We start from the raw sequence: 19,170 nt of genomic DNA, 5'->3' as shown, positions 1-19,170 counted from the left end.
TATTATGAATATACTCTATAATGAGCATGGTAATATTCTAACATCCCACCTCAAACTTAGGATGATTATGAAAACGTCATGAGTTTGTAAATAAGACCACGTTGCTTGCCAGGTGGATGAGGCTTAGGGATTTAACTGATGACTTGACAAAAGGTGTCTCTGTGGTGCATGGCCCAAGTGGACGGTAGGCAAAAACAAACCAATGTATGATATTGATGATGAAAAAGAGGGTAAAGATCCGTTAAGTGCATAGGAAGTTTTTAAAGAACGTGCGGTGAACGAAAAAGTAGACCAAATAACATGTTGAATATGAGACTTATCACGAATGTCAATCCATTAAATGCATAGAAAGCTTCTGGAGAACGTGTGTGTTTGGAAAAGAATACCAAATAGCATGTTGAATATGAGACTTATCACGAACGGAAAAATAAATGTTGCGAGAGACACTAGGAAGTCGAAGGCTCCAATGCCAAAATGCTAATGACTTAATATGCTTAATTGGGGTGTAAAGAACTATACCTATCAAATGCTAAAAGATTGTTAAACTGGACGTAGTGTGCTATGTAAATAGCAAAGTGAAGGAACACGCTTGCTAACAAAAGGATGGAGCACATACACAAATGATTCTATGAGAGATTCCAGGATCGGGTATGCTCAAACGCCACGTAGAAAATAGAATAAAATTGAAAAGGAGATGGAGAAGAGAGAATGAGGGAGAGAAACTTTGAGGGCCACATTTTTGCTATTCTCAATTATTCTTAAATACATAACATATGTTTCTATTTATTGGTGAATGAGACTAAAGAGTGAATGGAATTACAATAAATGAAAGATACTAATTGATAATGATTCGTTTACAAAACAAATTGAATATGGCAATGAATAAGTCATATCACTAAAGACCATACATAACAAAATATTATGAATATATATATTGTATAAAAAGTATGATAATATTCTAGCATCCCTATCAAACTCGGGATGATGATGAAGATATCATCTTCAGTTTGTAAAAAAGATCACGTTACCGATGAGGTGGATGAGACTTGGGGATATGACTGATGACCTGCAAAATGTGTCATTTTTTCTAATATCAGTAGTGAACTAGCTACTCTTTAGCTAATATTTGACTAGAAAATTCATTTTTTCTAGTTTAGCTAACAAGTTTTCAACAATACTAAATAACAAATTCTCTAAATATATCTCTATTCAATTTAAATGTTTATTTTCATTTTTCCTTTACAATTTTTATTCTTACGGTAGTTGGAAAGTTTATTTAAACTAATCATATTAAAAAACCGCACCGCTACTCTTAACTGGGTTGAATGGAAAGAAATGCATACATACTATACACACAAGAGTTAGCAACATAACATATAGCACTTGGCTGACAGACATCAACTAAATGTAACGCGATTCCTTTCCCATTCATCTGTTTTTTTCTAATAATAATAGAACATATAGGAGAAATGTTATTATACCACCTTAGTTATATTGTTCACTTTACCTCCATTAACGTGTCACTTGGTTTATTAAAAAAATAAAACAAAAAATAAAAAAAATATATATTAAGAACAAAATGGTGTTTGAAAACACACAAAAGAATGAAACACTAAATTCTCTCTACCTCTTTTAGGTTTATATTTGTGTTTTTAATTTTTTTAATAAATCGTGACACTACCATGTAATGCATCGTCAATTGTGCAAAATGAACAGTATAACTGAGACTATATAATAACATTTCTCAACATATAATACCTATCGAGCTCCACAAAAAGGTAAATTTGGCTCAACAGATTTGGCTTCCGAAAATAATTGTAACTATTTATACAGTTATACTGTTCGTTTAACTAGTTTTTTTATATGATATGACGCTTTTTACGGGACTAGCTAAAATATAGCCGAGCAGTGGGTTTTCTGAGCCCACTACGAATGCAAGATAGTTGGGCTTGCTATAAAGCCCAGTTCAGTTTGAGCCGCCTATCTGCCGCTGATTTCCTCTTTGACTTCCCTGTTTCTATTGTTTGAAGCTTTGTATTTAACGAACAAAAACCAGGAACTACGCCCACCAAGTCTTTCCTCATTTTTCTACAACGCGGAGGTTCATCTTGACTTGAGACCCAAGAAAATCCTGACGAGGGTTAAATCCGACTGCCAATTGTACATTCTCATAACCCACAGTTTTGGTTTTGTCTTTCATTCATTCCTTACTTTATAAGTAACGCCACCCGAGATCAGACACTCGTAATTAATCTTTTCACTGGAAGCAAACGGAGTGCTGGAATTTTGGGGATCTTGAGGGTTTTCTTAAGATTCCGTGGCATTGTTTGATCGAGGATGGTGATGGTGAAAGCTGAGATTGAGAGCAAGGGCCCTAGAAAGCGATGGAGCTGGGCGGTGGTGGGAGCTCTCATGGCCATTTTGGTTGCTGTGGCTATGTCGTCGAGAATCTCTCCGAGCTTATCGCTCTTTGGAAGAACTAGCACGCCTTGTCGCTGTGCTAAGGCAAGTTCTCGTTCTTCTCTTTTTTCTTTCAGACGATTCGTTTTTTATTTAGTAAATATACCGTTGGCTACAGGGAAACGAAGGAAAATGGTGATTTGTGATTGTTATGGTTTAGTTGTTCTAAGCCATGTGAAGACCTTGTCAAATCGTCTTGCATTAGGCTTCGGGGAGTGAAACGGGTTTTTATTTTTTGTGAATTTTATTCGAATTATTGGAAACTAGTATTGGACCCCCCCCCCCCCAGGGGGGGCGCCCCGGCCCTGTTCATCTCTTCATTTTGTTGCTTTATTACGTTAGCCACGGTGCGGAAGCAAACTTGAATTTGATTAATTTTTTACATTAGGTTCTTAATTGTTTCTGGGTTTTACAATTTTTGCAGTATAGTGGGATTGTGGAGGACTGTTGTTGTGATTATGAGACGGTGGACCGGCTTAATGAGGAAGTGCTACATCCATCGCTGCAAGAACTTGTTAGAACCGCTTTCTTTCGATATTTTAAGGTTAGATAGTTTTGAATTATTGGCTTGAAGCAGTCTGATTAAACGAAGAACTTACATGTGGGTTTTTCTATGGCATGTAATATTTTGATAGTATTTACCTAGGATATAACTTTTTTGTTTTTTTGTTTTTGTGCTGTTTAGTAAGAACTAATAAAAATGGTATTTACCTATGATGACATGAGGTGTTTGCCATATTAGTTTCAATAGATTACTTATTGGGAATGAATACTTCTATTTGAAGGTCTTTACACCACATACCATCCACGTGGCATAATTTGATTTGGAAGATTAATTTTAAATTTTGAATCTTACAAATTAAATTATCCAATGTGGATGGTGTGTGGTATAAAGGCCTTCAAATAGTTGGGAATACTTATTTATACAAATACTCCATACACACAGGCTGAGTACACCAGGCACACTTACATTGATGTATTGCTTTTTTAGATATTTGCTTTGTTTGAATAAGGTATACATGTAGAAACCCGGATACTCCCTTTTTTATTGATCATTAAACTTAGCTTAATTATAGAAAGGGGTATACATGTGGTCATAGATCTAGGAAATGAGAAGGCATTCATTTACAACTACTTACTTTTCCTTTTTTCTTCCTATTTTTTTTAAAATATGTTTTTTTAATGGAAATTCATCCTTTCCTTCTCATACAGGATTTTAGGAAATCAAAGATTTAGTTGCAGTATTCTACTGCATTAGATTATTTTGTAATTTACATTGTTAAGTAGCCATTTTGTTATGAGTATGTTATATGATGATTTAATGCTCACTTTGCACTATATAGATCCAATATCTTCAGCTATTATAAAATCGGAATAAATAATCATGAAGAGTTTGATCAGATAACGCTTTGTACTTCATAACAGTAACAACCTTGTCGATGTATCAACATTTGTATCAGAGTCCAGAATCCATTCTATGTAATAGAATGATGTTTTTTTGTTGTTCTTTCCTACCACAGTGTGGGAGATTGTATGTGTAAGCACAAGAATACTTCTCAATTTCAATTTCTCTTCTTTTTTTTTTTGGTTCCACCAGGGGTGTTTTGTAAGATTAATAATTTATTAAGTTTGCTACAATGTTAATATACGTTTTGGCGTGGTACGATGGTACCAGCATAAGGAACAAGGCATGGATCTTTTCAGATGTTTTGAACTCTTTTTGGTCCTGGTATACCAAAATGAATCTATCCGATTGATTTTATATGTAAACTACTTAGCATGAAATAGAAGCTTAGTTAGGTCTTTATTCTCAAAGGGTAAGTTGGTCAACATGAATATATATTTGTAATTTTTCTCAAGAATTGTTAGTTGTTTCTTTTCCTTGAAACTACCATTGTGCTTAGCTGAATTTACTTTTAAATCTAATTAATGATAGGTTAAGTTGTGGTGTGACTGCCCATTCTGGCCTGATGATGGTATGTGCCGTCTGCGGGATTGCAGTGTTTGTGAATGCCCAGACAGCGAGTTTCCTGAAGCATTTAAGCCCCATTATGGCCTCTCACAAGATGATCCAATCTGTCAAGAGGGAAAGCCACAGGCCACTGTGGACCGTACAATAGATAGTAAAGCTTTCAGAGGCTGGGTGGAAACAGACAATCCCTGGACAACTGATGATGAAACTGACAATAGTTCGTATCATATAATTCCTACCCAATTTAACAGTTTTTGTTATTATATATATGAGAATATTGGTGCAAGTTATTATTTGATCATTTTGATCTCTACAGATTGTCTCAGGGCTTAAGACAATTGATAACCTGTTTAGATTTGCTTATGTTTGCAGCTGAGATGACATATGTCAACCTTCAACTTAATCCAGAACGATACACTGGCTACATTGGTCCATCTGCTAGAAGGATATGGGATGCTGTCTACAGTGAGAACTGCCCCAAATGTGAGTTGTTCATATATTCTGTTCTATGCCAAATGATCATGGATTCTACTTTTGCTTTGTTTCAAAGGGTATACTTTTATGATTTAAATTATTAAATGTACACAAAACCCTGGAAAAATACCCATTTTCAAAGAAATTAGGATTGGACAGTTGACTTCTAGTTTTCCAGGTTTTGTAAAATAATTTAAAAGTTATGTTTCCTTTACGGGAAGAAAAATGCTTCAAAAGATTGATTTTTTATTTTTTTTTTAAGAAAACTTCATATTTGAATGAGAAAGCAATGAGTATGTGATAATATATGATGTAACTGTCACGCTGGTTGGGAGTTAGCTCATTTAACTGATTTAAGCCTCTACTGTTAGTATAATGGTTACTGAACACAAATTCAGTATTTAGTATACATTTGAAGATAAAGATAGTATTTTACACATTTTAAGCAATTTCTTGTTAATATTATTACGTTAGAAAAAAATTTCATTAGTTTTTGTAGTGAACTTAAGTGCCTCAATGATGAGCAGGGTATAATATTTTTCTAGTGTAGAAGAGTTGGTATCTAATTCAGAAATAAAGGGTTATAGGGTGTAATTTCAGTTTTATGAAAGGTCTAAATATTTAGCCTTATTATTGTTGTTGTTATATGACATAGATGAGTGGTGGTTGTTATCAAACAAGGTTGCCTAAGCCCTTTCCTTTGGATATTTTGGGGCACCCTTTTATCCATTTCATTGGGAAGAGCTAGAATGTTATTTAAATTTGGTGATTAACATGTCCAGTTCATCTGTGTGCCAAGTTCCCACTGCAATCTTTTTTCCTTTTATTTTCAGTGTCTATTGAACTCCTGCTATTTTCAATTCTGATGTTGGAAATAGGACATAACATCTTGTGTTGACGTTTTCAAGAGTTCAAAGCTGTTTATTATTTCTTTTTACATAAGAAGACTCTGAAGCCAGTATTTTTTTCTTCAGACCTATTGTTAAAATGCCGGGTGTCATTATGCCCAATTAAATGCTGCATGTTTATGCTCAATCATCAGTTGCATACTGAAATTGCTGGAATATGGTTCTTGTCTAGATCAAGAACTTGTTTAACTTTTTACATATTGAGAGATTGAACAAGTAACAGATCCTTTTCTATAAGAAAACTTTGTTGATTTTCACTTACTGCAGATCCATCTGAAGAGTCATGCCAAGAGGAGAAGATTTTTTACAAACTGATATCTGGTCTTCACTCCTCAATTTCAATCCATATAGCTGCTGATTATCTACTTGATGAAGCTAGAAACTTGGTACAAATTCTATTTCATCATATTTTTGTGCACTTTTTGGTTTATTCTTTGACAACAGATATTACACATGATGTTTGCCCAATTACATATTTTACCTTTCGATCAGTATACATTCTTTACTCATGATCAATGCAACCTATTAGCTAAGCCCTCTATATTGCAACCTTGAAGGTTATATTTGTTTGTTTAAGTGCTGCTGTTTTAATTTTTCTTCCCTAAACTTATAAATATAAACAGATATTTAAAAAAATACAATATAAAGAACTGTTGTAAAATTTGACATAAGTTATTCAGATGTTCAAGAGTTTAGTTAAGTTATCTATCAAAAACATTTCAGTTCGTAAACTATGCGTGATTTTAAACGATCTAGGCTGTACTTTGTTTCTTAGAACCCTTGCATTAGGGTGGGTAATTTCAGGCTAATGTATGACCTTCCCCAAGACATAATGTCTATCAGTAAAGACTTATTCAAAGATCTAACCATTCTTTATTTTTTCCTTTTAATATCTTTTAATTTCAGTGGGGTCAAAATGTCTCATTGATGTATGATCGAGTCCTACAATACCCAGATCGTGTTGGAAACTTGTACTTCACATTTCTATTTGTTCTCCGAGCTGTGACAAAGGTAAGTATCAACTCCTTGCTCCTCAAAGCCCCATACTTTGTTTTGTTGTATGTCATTTCGGAATATATAAGCAAGTTTTCAAAATGATAAAATATACTATGTATCATTATTTAAATTTACTGATGACTGGTGTTATTAAATGAACATTTTATCGTGATTGGGTTATAATGATGGATTAAAACTTATGCTGGTGGCAATCTCTGATTGAATGCATTTTAGGCAGCAGATTATTTGGAGCATGCTGAGTACGATACTGGTAACCTGACGGAGGACCTCAAGACACAGTCATCGATGAGACAGCTACTTTTCAATCCTAAACTACAAGCTGCATGCCCTATCCCATTTGACGAAGCTAAGTTGTGGAAGGGCCAGCATGGACCTGATCTAAAGCAGAAAATCCAACAGCAATTCAGAAACATAAGGTACTTCTTGTACCATTTGATCATTGATTTTTTCACTTGAAAAGAAATCCAAAGAAAAACTTTGGTCAGTTCAATATTTTTCCCGAATTCTTTCTTAACTTTGTTTGGTGCCATTGGGGGGGACGAAATGGAAAAGAAAAGAGCAGAAGAAGGATGAGAAGAGGAAAAGGGGAAGCAGAGATGCTCGGTTTGTGTGTTTAAGTGGTGAAAGCAAGAGGGGAAAAAAGGGAAGATAATGTTTTTCCCTTGTTTGGTTTCTCGAGAGTAGGGTAAGGAATTGTTTTATCTTTATTCGACTTAGGCCCGGTTTGGATACAAAAGTCCCCCCAATTCATCCAAACTCATCTCATCTAATCATTAGAACTTTCCCAAATTTTCATATAAAATATAATAAACAATTCAACTTTGTCAAATTTTAAAACAATAATAATATTAAAAAATAATATTCTAATAATATTTTTTTCAACTTTCATCTCAACTCATCTCATCTCATCTCAATATTGGACAAGATATACGGTGGAAAAAGGGGCATGATGGTACTTTCATGGTATAAGCTGCTTTCTACCTCCTTTTCTGCCGTTTGGGTTGACACAAAGTTTATGAGCCTGAGGTTCCTTGTCCTCCTTACAACCAAATAATCGAATTACCTCTTCCTCCCACCTTTTCGGCTCATTTTCCCTTCCCTCTTTCTGCTGCACACGGTAGAAGCTATTGTTATTTGTATAGAATTAGGCTCTCATTCTTTTTTGTTACCAATGTATAAAGACCTAAACTCAGTGTTTGTCATTTTGTTGGAGGGAGGGAGGTGTTCAAAATCCTGAACGTGTTACCAATCTTGGTGCTAAAAATTACCCTCACCACTTAAGAAACTGCTGAATAACATGTTTACCCTGTATAACTCTACTTCACTCATTTCTTATACTAATTTTAGTGGCTCACCCTGTGGCCATATATTCAATTTCCCTTTGCATTGCAGTGCAATGATGGACTGTGTAGGATGTGAAAAGTGTCGTCTGTGGGGAAAGCTTCAGGTGCTTGGTCTTGGTACTGCAATGAAAATCCTCTTCTCTGTTGATGGTCCGGAACAGTTGGATCAGACTGTACGTATCTCCCACAGTTTAACCTTGAAATTTAAATTCCAAGTATCTGTAAGGTGCCTTTTCATTTTTTGTGCCACGTAGTGAGCTTCCTATAGTTGTATCTATAACTTGATCTAAAAGAAATAACTTGTAAGCGGCTCAAATTTCCCTCCAAAATAGGACCTCTAACGCAGTGACAAGAATACTAGATATGATGCAATATATACATATAATATGCCTCCATTGCAGAAGCAAGCAAACAATTTGTTGTTAACACTAAATTATATTGCATTGTCCTTCAGCTGCAGTTGCAACGGAATGAAGTGATTGCCCTGATGAACCTACTAAATCGTCTGTCAGAGTCTGTAAAATGTGTCCGTGAAATGGGGCCTTCTGTTGAAAAAATCATGGAAGGTCAGATCTCTTCCCCCAATGCCCCAAACAGCCTGTGGCAAAGGATCTGGGCATCCATAGTTGAAACTAAGGTATCCCACTCTCTATATTGCATCCATTTTTTGCTTTGATGATGAAAGAACCTCAAGCCCGAATCTGCTTTTGTTCATGTTACTACCTTTTTTTTTTTTTTTAAATGAGCAAGTTCATGTTGCTACTTGCAGGTGAAGTAAGAAATCACCGAACTCAGTTCAAACAGGTATACATTACTTCCAAGAGATAGATTGTTAGGAAAGTGCAGCGTGGGCTTCAGAGAGAATGGTCCATGTAAAGGATAGAATAGGTGTGTATAAGAATTATGTTCAGACATGCCAAAGGTGGTAAATTTGTATTTTTTGGGAATTGGAAATTTTGAAAGTCATTTTGACTTTATATTTTTAGGTATTTCTTTATTTCATTCAAATTCAACATTTCATAATGTTTGTCAGTCTTTCCCTTCCCATGCCATTATTATGATGATTGTGATGCCTTGGCGGTTTCAGGTCTTAGATTTTCTTTGTGATCAAGTTTTTGGCAGCTCTTCACTAGAGAAGAGAGTGCAAAACCTTTTTTTCCCCCCTTAGAGGTGTTTGCCAGACTTCTAGTTACGTTCTAAGCATTTAATTTCAGAAAAATTCAATCTTAATCAAGAAAGTTAAAGCGGAAAAATGAGAAAATCCAGGCGATGCTATAGGCAGCCTGCTTGGCTGCATGAAAAAATTTTGTTTCGGCACCAAGAGCAGGATGGATTCCTAGCCGCCAGCTCTTTTCCATTTTATGTTAACTCAGGCATTGTTGCTTTAATTAGAAACTCTTCAGCGTTAGCTGCTCAAAATTGCCAGAACTTCAAGGCCCAGAAGTTGCCACAATTCTAAGAGAAGGGAGCGATGCTTTGTTTTCTTTATCGAAGCTAATGTTCGTATGGCTTGAGATACATATGCCCCCAATCATGTTGCCGAACCTTGAAAAGGCTTCAAGGAAATTTCCAATGTGGCACATGAGCATACTCACGATACTTGGGGTTATTCTTCTATGCCTGCCTTATTATAAAACGTCAATATTTTTTTATCTACTTCGCACACATGAGATTTCATGTGTGCAGATTGGTTATTACCGACTCACCTAAGTATAATGAAATTGAGATTACAAATGCCAAGGGGTAGGGGGAGGGGGGAAGCCAAGAGGCACACCGGTATCCATATCCATACAGCATACAATTTCTAGTTAAATGATAACATATTAGTGTTACATTTCTGAAAATGTCAAATCAAATTGTTAACCATTGACCAAGTACAATATTTACAACAGTGCACCAGCAACAATACACATTCTTACCAAACAGCGGGCACAAGGCACTACATTTGTCATCTCTCTCTCTCTCTCTCTCTCTCTCTTGTGTATCCACATCATTCAGTATCAAGGGTTTGGAACAGTGCTTCATATGTGGAAGCAGGTAATCCATGAAACATAGGTTGTATTAAAGCATCTGTAAACAGAAACTGAGGCACTGAACAGATATACAGCCACCTAAGGAGCTAAATGAAAAGACTGGAAGGGAAACAAAAAATAAATGATGGAAGCTTTCTTGCAGTTTCCATACTTAAAAGGCTGCTAGTTATGCAACAATTATGAACCACAAAAATGGGGCACCGAGAGTGGGTACACCAGTCCAGAAATTAGGTCATTTTTTTTTTTTTAACAAAAGGAAAATTGTTTGCAACCCTAGCAAACTGTAAAATAGGAACATAACTAATAAAATCACTATTGGAGAATCTTAGAAAACGTATGTAAAAAATTTGAATATGTCAACAGAATTGCTAATGCAGAAGCAACATCAGAATGCAACTCTTACATTAATATCAACGCCTAGCGAGATTTCTTTAGACGTTTGGCAGGCCGCACTGTCTCTTTCCTTGAATCCTCTGGAGCCTTTAGGTCAATAAATGGCTGCAAGCATTTTAAACACACTAAAATGAGATATAAAGCCTTAAACAATATGATGTATTGTTATACCTACGCCATTTTTTTAAGCAAAAACCCAGCAATGAAATTCCTTCAGTTGAAAATGAGATCTGAGATAGGTTTTCTAAAAATTATTGTTGGATGTCAAAAAGTTGGGCCGCTTAAGAAAAAGAAGACTGAGAACCAAGGGGAAAAGGATCACAAACAATTATATGGAACTTAACCAACTCAAGTTAGCCATGAAGGCACCATACTAGTTTACTGGCCAGGTGGCTTCAACCATATGTCTACCTCAGCAGTTTAATTATATGATTGGCCTATTCTTACTTTATTTGTCATGGTCCAGTCTAAGCTATGAAATGTGCCTTGGATTAAATGAACTGTTACGATAATGATTTCAAATGTCTCTGTTCACAAAGGAGCATGGTCATTTTGTTCAATAAAAATGTAATAAACTACCAAAATTCTTCCAAGTTCTTGTAGGAACATTTCGTTCTGAGCCTATCTTGTTTAAGCTTTCACCCGCTCTCAATCAAAGCAAACCATAAGACGTCCATGACCAATGAGATATTCCAATTTGCAGTCTGAAGTGATAAAGAGGTTCAAAATAGCCTACATAAATAGACTTTGTAAAGTGACACATGGGTAGACTTTGTAAAATAGCCCACTGATAAGCTTGACGGGTGATTCTCCAATCAATTGCCAAAAATGAAACTTTTTGCACTTGACAACATTATCAAACATAACACCTTACAGACGAGAGAAAATATAGTAACATATAAAACAAGTCGGAGGGCATTGTTTTTAACCTCTTCCCATTTTCTTTGAAGTTCCAAAAGCTCTTGACAATATGCAAGGCACTCCGCATGGTAGACCGCAGCCAACTCTTTTATCAAGGCCTTCCTTTTAATAATTCCAATCACTTCAAGGAAAAATATGGCGTGTGAGAGATACAGAGTAGGATGATGATGATCGTAAGTTGGTGTCTACACATGAAAAGGACTTCAGCCAAACAACTATTAGAAAACAAAATGCCAATGCAGTGATTTTTCTTGTCAATCAAAACAAATTTTTTTTTTTTTAAATAAAAAAAACGTGTTTCCGGAGTAGCTAATGCCAACAAAGACTCTTCACAGGCAAAGAAAATAACCAGAGAGTACCCCAGTCAACACAAAGAACTAATTCAACAGGATCGTAGATTCAGACCCTAAAGATCATCAATTCAAAAAGAAAGAAAAACGATTCCCATAAATTTTCGCAAAGATAAAGAAAACAGGACTAATCAAATATATTATCAATTCCATTGCTCCCATTACATACACAGGAACCAAACCCTAAAACACAAAACAAAAAGAGAGAGAGAGAGAGAGAGTTACTTCGACTAGGATCGAACGGTGGTGGTGGTGGTGGTGGTGGCGGTGGCGAAGGAGGAGGAGGAGGCGGATCGGCATGAGTGGAAGCTGGGAGAGCTGGCGAAGGTTGTTGAGGGTGGTCTTGGACCATGTCGTGGTGGTGGGGATTGTGGGTAGAACGTCGAAGGATGTTCGCGTAGGCTAGAAGGCAGACATTATGGAAGGGAGCAAAGATGATGATTGATTATATAGGAAGTGGTGTGAGAGACGCTGATGCTAGTGCTCGCTTGCACGGTGGACACCCCATTTGATGTGAGATCAATGTGTTGTGTTGCTGAGGAGTCTTTGGCGGACTTTGGCTTTGGATTTCCTTCACTTACAATCACCGGCACCCTACCCTCACCAATCGCAGCCCCACTGCACTCTGCAGTGAAGTCAATTCAAGTCAAAACGGCTGGCTCTGGCCAATGCCAATTATGTGATTATGTTTTTTATAAAAAATAAAATTAATATTACTTTTTTAAAATATCCTATTTTAAAATATAATTATAAAAATAATTATACGTATATCACTAATATTGTAAGATACTCATTCCGTGATTTTCTTTTTTTAAAAAAAAAAAATCTTGTAGTATATTATAATTTAAAAATTATGAAAATTTTAAATTTACTAATACATATTTTATATAAATTATAGTGTATTAATTTTAAATTATATAATTTTTAAATTTATCAATATATATTTTATGAATAAATTTAATAAATTGTAATATATATTTATATATATAACTTATAAAATATAAATACATATTTAGATTTATATATATATATATATAAATGTAAGCTCGCGTCTGGTGCCCACCCCTAGTATAGAAGTTAATTAGAAAGTGAGTTCTTGTTAATCTTTTGCCAACAAATTGAAATAATTTGATGTATTATATTAAATTATAAAATTTAATTTAATATAAAGCGAATCTAATTTATCAATTAAAATTATATCAATTTCTACATTTACTTTTATAAGATATTTTTGTAACTATAATACTCATCCTTTTAAAAAATTGTATACTTACAACTCTTTACATAAATCTTTATGTAATCAAATTTTAAATACAGGATATGTTTGTAAAATAATTTATAAAATCTTTCATAAATAAAATCTTCAGTTTAAAAAAAACAATTAAGTTAACAGGCATTTAGGAAATAATAAATGAAGTTTTTATTTATCCATGTTAGTGCATGATTCTAAATTTGAGATCTTAATTTTTAATTTTTATAAAATCTAAATTTTAAAAAATTCACAATTAAATATAATTATTAGAAAATTAATTGTGGTTTAAATTTAGAGATGAGTTGAGATGGTTTGTGAATAGAAAAATAAAATATTATTAGAATATTATTTTTTAATATTATTACTGTTTTAAGATTTAAAAAAATTGAATTGTTTATTATATTTTATATAAAAAATTTTAAAAAAATTATAATAATGATATTAAATGAATTAAAGTGAATTTTAAATCTAAAACACCTTACTTCCAAGTCAATCAACCCAAGTATATATAATTTTCAGGTGGCATGCTAATCATACAGTAAATTTTTAACATTAATTGACAAAATTAAAACTTCTTAAAAATTAAATATTTATTTTGTAAAATTAAAAATTGAAGCCTCGTATTACAAAAACTTGAAAATCAGGATTTTGTAATTAACCCAAAAAATAACATAAGCTTTCGCTAAACCCAGAAGGGCGAATACTAAAATCTCGCCTTCTTCTTTCTTCCTCCAAGGGTTTGCGTTTTTGGTCGTCTGCCTAGTCCAGTGAGGTAATCAAAAACTTTCAGGGATCCACCTCACGCATCCACACGCAGAGGGATAGAGGTAGAGGGTGAGGTCCCGCAATCAATCATGAGTCTGATAGCAGGCTCGTACGAGAAATACATATGGGGCTTCAAGCTCAAACCACTTGAAACCCCGTACCTCGCCCTCACCCCTCTTTTCTCCTACCCATCCCACCAATCCCCCATCACTACCGTCGCCGCATGCGGCCACGTCGCTGCCTCTGGCGGCGCCGACGACACCATCCACCTCTACGACCTCCCCTCTGCCTCCTACCTTGGCTCCCTCCACGACCACTCCTCCTCCCTCACCTCCCTCTCCTTCTACTCCCCTCCCAACCTTTCCTTCCCCCGTAACCTCATCTCTGCCGCCTCCGACGGCTCCGTTTCTATCTTCGACGCCGACCCTTTCGGCCTCCTCAAGTCCATCCGCCCCCACAGGAAGGCCATCAACGACCTCTCCGTCCACCCTTCTGGAAAGCTGGCTTTAACTGTGGCCCGCGACGAGTGCTTGGCCATGCTCAACTTGGTGCGTGGGAGGAGGAGCTTTTGTTGCAGGCTGGGGAGGGAGGCCAGTTTGGTGAAGTTTGATTTGGGTGGGGACAGGTTTTTCATGGTTGTGGAGGACAAGGTCGGGGTTCACGAGGCGGAGGATGCCAGGTTGCTGTGCGAGTTGGAGAACCCCAAGCAGAAACGGGTCCTTTGCGCCGCGCCCGCTGAGGTTAGTTTTTGTTAGAATTTCTGTGTTTTGGTGTGCTTGGTTTTGGGTTTGGTTTTGAGTTTTTGAAGTTTAGAATTTCATTGTTCCGTTTGATGGCATATAGTGATTGAAATGTGTTGGGTAAATTGACGTTTTGTTAGGGAGAAAATGGTGGGAAAAAAATGAAAATTTTCAAAATTTATGTGCTTTGGGGCTGCGATAACTTTTAATGGTTGAGCAATTTCATGTGAATTCTAGCAATTCAAAGTGCATGTATGAGTCGTCTATTATTGCTGAGTCGTCGCATCTTTTTGAGTGATGTAGCATCATGTTTTCCCTTGTACGCAGAGAGAGTTTTGTAGGGAATGAGCTATGCTATTCATTCTAGTTGATGTGACCATGACATACTCCGTTGTCAATTGGTGGATTTTCATTTTATGCATGAGAGAATGGAATTTATAGGTTCCTTGGCTCTGATCCAGTGCAATTTCTATACTATTTATTTTAGATTTAAATGGTTGAGTTTTCATGATTTCCTTGCATATATTTTTACTTTCTATTTCTAATCTGGTGCTCCTCTTATATAGGACCCGTGTACTTGGGCTATGCCTTTTATGTGTTTTAATAAAATTTTCAATCACTTACTAAGAAGAAGTTCTATCGTAGTTCTACTTATCCAAAAAAAGGTTCAGTCCTATTTCTTGTTTCTGTTAGTTCCAGTAAGCAACTAGTACAAGTGTTCGTGTTCCTTGATATCCACTTTTTTTCTCTGATTATTTAATATTTTTGGGAGAGATTTTTCATCAATGAAAGGCTAGGCAAATTTCTCAGCATCTTTGCACTGACATTGAGAACGAATTTAAGCTGGTTTTATATCCACATGGCCTTTTTTGATAAGTATATCCACATGGTCAACCTTCTATAATAAGGAGAAAGGATGGATTTAATTCAAATACCAACAAACCGTAATGGTCCAATGGAGTCTCTTGGTTGCATTTGTCTTACCCTTGTTCACAGCACACAGCTGTTTATTATATGGTTCTTAGTCTATACATGAGGCAACGTCTAGCTGTTGATCATTTTTCCCCTCTTTTAAATAAAGTTGAGTAAAATTTAGTTTTTCTCTACAAAAGAAAAAAATGTTAAATAAGTTTTTCCCTACCCACACCGCACCGGCCCCGCCCCCTGTGAGTAGGTGCCCCAGTCTAAATGACTGGGGGCAGATTGGCCCTCAGGGCCGTCCGCCCACGGCGAGAGAGACCCTTGTCCTAGTGGGGGCGACAGAGAGAGGGAGAGAGAGAGACTGGTGATGGTGACAGAGAGAGGAAACAAAGACAGAGAGGAAAAAGTGGGAGACTGGTGGGAGGGGGGAGTTTTAAAATAAAACCTAAGATAAAATAACGTTGTTTTATTAAATCTGATATGAACCTGCGGGAATGGGAATTCCTTGAACCCACAATCAATTTGAAAACTCTTCAAGAAAGCCAAAATCAAATCAATGGATGAAGAATCGAGACCTGATGAGAACTAGTTTCAAGAACCTAGATTATATTAAAATTTAGATCCGTTGAAGAACCTGTCTCAAGAACCCACATTGGATCTCATCAAAATCTTTTTAATATATATAGGGTTGGGCGAACGAGTGAAAACCAGGGCAGTCTTGGGCCTAGCATGGGCCCCGTCTGCTAGCATCTATAGCGTGCAGGCGTCCGCCCACACCTCGGCCATGTGCAGGCAGGTGCCCCCTGGCCGCCCCAGGCGAGGCCTTGACGGGAGAGAAGGGGGGGGGGATGCAAGGGCCTGCTGCCCAACCCTAAAAGTAACATAGCTACAATTGGTCACAAGGAATCCCTAATACGCACACAAGGAGGTGTATCATGCATTTTTTTAGAAATTCTAACATTGCTAATATTATTATAGCTTCAAACCTTAGTTTAATCTTTGACATATATCATATCCATGATATAGAAACGTGAACAAGGGAAAACGGTTTATCACTTGGCCTTAATGATATCAGCAGCAGAATACTAGGTTTGGGTGTGGTTGGGGGTATTAGTTGGCTTTAATTTTTATAATTGATATAGACGTGAGGTTGCAAGGTATCACCATTTTTAGGCTTACAGTGACAGAAACTACAATCTCTTGACAGTTACCAATAAAAGGGGGAGAAAAACTTCAATCTCGACATTTCAGGGGTAGAGTTCAAGTGGGACAAACAAGGTCTTTCATTTTTATGATGTTTGAATTTTACTGTTTAATGAAGATGGTCAAAACGAAGTCCTATTTTCTGGAGATAGAAAGCAACTGAATGGATCGATTTGGATACTATTTTCTAGTTTTGGACGAAGTTAAGCTTGTCAAGAAAAAAAAAAAAAAGCTTATGGACCAAGTTTCATTGAACTCCCATTTCATATTTTCTTAACAATTTATGGTCCTGGTTTAATTACCAAAATTTGTTTAAGACAGAATGGAGTTCTATATACTGGTGGTGAGGACCGAAATATTACGGCATGGGACACGAGAAGTGGGAAGGTTGCATATTGCATTGAAGATGCACACTCTGCCCGTTTGAAAGGTATTGTTGTGCTCACGAGGAATGATGGTACTGCTTCTGGTGATGACCCCTTTTTAGTGGCATCTGCATCATCAGATGGGGTGATACGTGTCTGGGATGTTCGCATGGCCATTAAAGAAAAGCCAAATCCATTGGCTGAAGCTAACACAAAGTCGAGGCTAACTTGTCTTGCTGGATCATCTCTTAAATGTGAGTGTGACAAGTCCCCTCCTGATTTCACGATCTGCTTCATTTTCTTGTAAGTTGTGAGTCATTGATATGTCCTCACTTCTTTTTCAGCTAAACAACCTCGTTCTGGAAACAGCAGTATTCAAAAAGAGCAGGATGAAGAGATGGAAGATTCATGATATTAATAAGATCATGACTCCTGACAAAGAAGAAGAATGAATTGCTGATTGGCAAAATTAGCGTAAATTTCTTGAATTGCTGCTTATAGGTTTTCTCTGAGAAATTTAACGTGTTCTGTTAACTCAAATGTCAGGCTCAATTAGCTGACCGTTGAATTTTGATGTTTATGATACTTGCTTATATTAATTTAAATGGGTATAGTTTGAGTTTATCTCATGTCAATTTATACGGATTCGTCTGCTCTTAGGGTAGTCCCAATATATTTCTTTTTTCTTTGGTTTCTCGTAAGTCGATTAATTAATCCGTAGGCATCTGAGTGAGAGGGTACTGATGGCTATCATACGCACTCTCCATTTAGAGACATCATAGAGGGAAAGTTTTTCCAAAATGCTTCTCCAAAGAACGAAATTGAAGTTCAAGACGGTGATTCTGAACTCTTGTTTCTAGCCTTCTCTCTTTTGGAGGCAACTATTGTTTCTAGCACGCTAGAGCCAGGGGTTTTTTTCAATCCTCCAACTCTAAGCAAGCTCCTCATTTTAGCGACACCATCCCTGTTTACAGCTGCTGCATAAATGTTTTAGAAGAATATGTAATCTGCAGCATTTTTTGGTTCCATGGTTATGATATTCTCGACGGCAGACTCTGCGCCCCTGGTTTCTGTGTGCATCTAGCAAGCACTTGAGAATGGGTCCCCACGCCCGAGCAGCTGGTTTGAAGTCAGGGCATGGCTTTTACAAGTTCTCTGACTTCAGTCGTTTTCCCAGCGCGTCCAACTAAATACACCATGCAACCCTAGTGTTCTTGAGTTGTTTCGAAACCATAACTTTCCATCATCTCCTTGAAACGTTCCTGTTCTTTTTTAACAATGCCCTGAATTTACACAGGCTACCAATAGCCCAAGAAAGGTTACTTGATCTGGTTTCAAATTTAATGATTCATTTGGTTGTACAAATATTCAAGACATTTACCCCAATATTTACACAAGCAACCAAATTGTTGATGAGTGTAACAACATCAGCTTACTCATTCATCCTCCATCTTGGCAAGTAGAGGGAATGCATCAATGCCCTGATCATCATGGATCACACATCCTTTAATGATTGTACTCCAAGAAACCAGAGCCTTGTTCATCAATGAATAAAAAGCCTTTGTCTAGCAGAATCTAAAGAAGTTAATGATTGTTAAAAGGATCTTTACTTATACGGATTTGTTATATAAAAATTCTAGCAACGCAAACATATCTGCTCTCGTAGCTCAGTTGGTTAGAGCACCCGTTTAGTAAGCGGGAGGTCTTGAGTTCGACTCTCAACGAGAGCAAAAACACATCCTGTTAACTCTTTTGTCACCCCCCATTTATTTCGACTCTCATACGCTCTCGCTCGATCACAGCCAAGCCATGGATTCTTTAGACACAAATGCAATGTGGATTGTTTGTGATCACTGGATTAGCAGGAATGTTTCGATGATATATGCTCCTAGTCTTTATGATGATATACGTCCTAACATCATCACAGCCACTTCCTAGCCTTTATATGTTACGTACAGATCATCATCGAAGTAAGCAGTTAAAATCAACTAATTCCTGATTTGGATGATCATCTGATGATCAATAGTTTGCATGATCGATCTTAATTGATTTA

At 36.4% G+C, this 19,170-nt stretch overlaps 3 protein-coding genes and 1 non-coding gene across 5 annotated transcripts; 3 read left to right on the top strand and 1 right to left on the bottom strand.

The window, feature by feature from the left end:
* The first annotated feature begins 2,052 nt into the window (after positions 1 to 2,052).
* Positions 2,053 to 9,140, top strand: LOC109011098 (endoplasmic reticulum oxidoreductin-2-like). Its single transcript, XM_035688331.1, has 10 exons — positions 2,053 to 2,505; positions 2,885 to 3,004; positions 4,397 to 4,649; positions 4,805 to 4,915; positions 6,082 to 6,200; positions 6,721 to 6,825; positions 7,045 to 7,247; positions 8,224 to 8,347; positions 8,629 to 8,811; positions 8,944 to 9,140. Exons 1-10 carry the CDS (start codon positions 2,338 to 2,340, stop codon positions 8,950 to 8,952), a joined length of 1,395 nt encoding a protein of 464 aa, XP_035544224.1. The 5' UTR covers positions 2,053 to 2,337; the 3' UTR covers positions 8,953 to 9,140.
* An 811-nt stretch (positions 9,141 to 9,951) lies between these two features.
* LOC109011100 (acrosin-like) lies at positions 9,952 to 12,523 on the bottom strand. Of its 2 annotated transcripts, none has more exons than XM_035688333.1 (4): positions 12,097 to 12,523; positions 11,530 to 11,642; positions 10,611 to 10,705; positions 9,952 to 10,257 (listed from the first exon to the last, which is right to left on the bottom strand). In XM_035688333.1, the coding sequence occupies exons 1-3, from the start codon at positions 12,221 to 12,223 to the stop codon at positions 10,625 to 10,627; spliced, it is 321 nt and encodes a 106-aa protein (XP_035544226.1). In that variant the 5' UTR covers positions 12,224 to 12,523; the 3' UTR covers positions 9,952 to 10,257; positions 10,611 to 10,624. The 2 variants fall into 2 exon arrangements, with proteins under 2 accessions (XP_035544226.1, XP_035544225.1); XM_035688332.1 differs by having other exon boundaries at positions 9,952 to 10,244.
* A 1,272-nt stretch (positions 12,524 to 13,795) lies between these two features.
* On the top strand, positions 13,796 to 17,752 carry LOC109011064 (p21-activated protein kinase-interacting protein 1-like). Its single transcript, XM_018992107.2, has 3 exons — positions 13,796 to 14,628; positions 17,074 to 17,371; positions 17,462 to 17,752. The coding sequence occupies exons 1-3, from the start codon at positions 13,978 to 13,980 to the stop codon at positions 17,527 to 17,529; spliced, it is 1,017 nt and encodes a 338-aa protein (XP_018847652.2). The 5' UTR covers positions 13,796 to 13,977; the 3' UTR covers positions 17,530 to 17,752.
* A 1,021-nt stretch (positions 17,753 to 18,773) lies between these two features.
* Positions 18,774 to 18,847, top strand: TRNAT-AGU. The gene has a single exon. It is a non-coding gene; the product is annotated as a tRNA-Thr (tRNA).
* Positions 18,848 to 19,170: the final 323 nt, after the last annotated feature.

Source organism: Juglans regia, chromosome 3, assembly GCF_001411555.2.
Source record: "Juglans regia cultivar Chandler chromosome 3, Walnut 2.0, whole genome shotgun sequence".
In the NCBI taxonomy this organism is placed as follows: domain Eukaryota; kingdom Viridiplantae; phylum Streptophyta; class Magnoliopsida; order Fagales; family Juglandaceae; genus Juglans; species Juglans regia.
The sequence above is the reverse complement of the archived record's forward strand: the minus strand, read 5'-3'. Positions and strand labels throughout refer to the sequence as shown.

Coding starts and splice junctions, on each gene's coding strand:
- LOC109011098 (XM_035688331.1), top strand. CDS start 2,338: ATGGTGATGGTGAAAGCTGAGATTGAGAGCAAGGGCCCTAGAAAGCGA. Junction 6,826..7,044: donor TTCTCCGAGCTGTGACAAAG/GTAAGTATCAAC, acceptor AATGCATTTTAG/GCAGCAGATTATTTGGAGCA. Junction 8,348..8,628: donor CGGAACAGTTGGATCAGACT/GTACGTATCTCC, acceptor ATTGTCCTTCAG/CTGCAGTTGCAACGGAATGA.
- LOC109011100 (XM_035688333.1), bottom strand. CDS start 12,223: ATGGTCCAAGACCACCCTCAACAACCTTCGCCAGCTCTCCCAGCTTCC. Junction 11,643..12,096: donor ACCGTTCGATCCTAGTCGAA/GTAACTCTCTCT, acceptor TTTTCCTTGAAG/TGATTGGAATTATTAAAAGG. Junction 10,706..11,529: donor TTCAAAGAAAATGGGAAGAG/GTTAAAAACAAT, acceptor AAATGCTTGCAG/CCATTTATTGACCTAAAGGC.
- LOC109011064 (XM_018992107.2), top strand. CDS start 13,978: ATGAGTCTGATAGCAGGCTCGTACGAGAAATACATATGGGGCTTCAAG. Junction 14,629..17,073: donor TTTGCGCCGCGCCCGCTGAG/GTTAGTTTTTGT, acceptor TGTTTAAGACAG/AATGGAGTTCTATATACTGG. Junction 17,372..17,461: donor TGCTGGATCATCTCTTAAAT/GTGAGTGTGACA, acceptor CTTCTTTTTCAG/CTAAACAACCTCGTTCTGGA.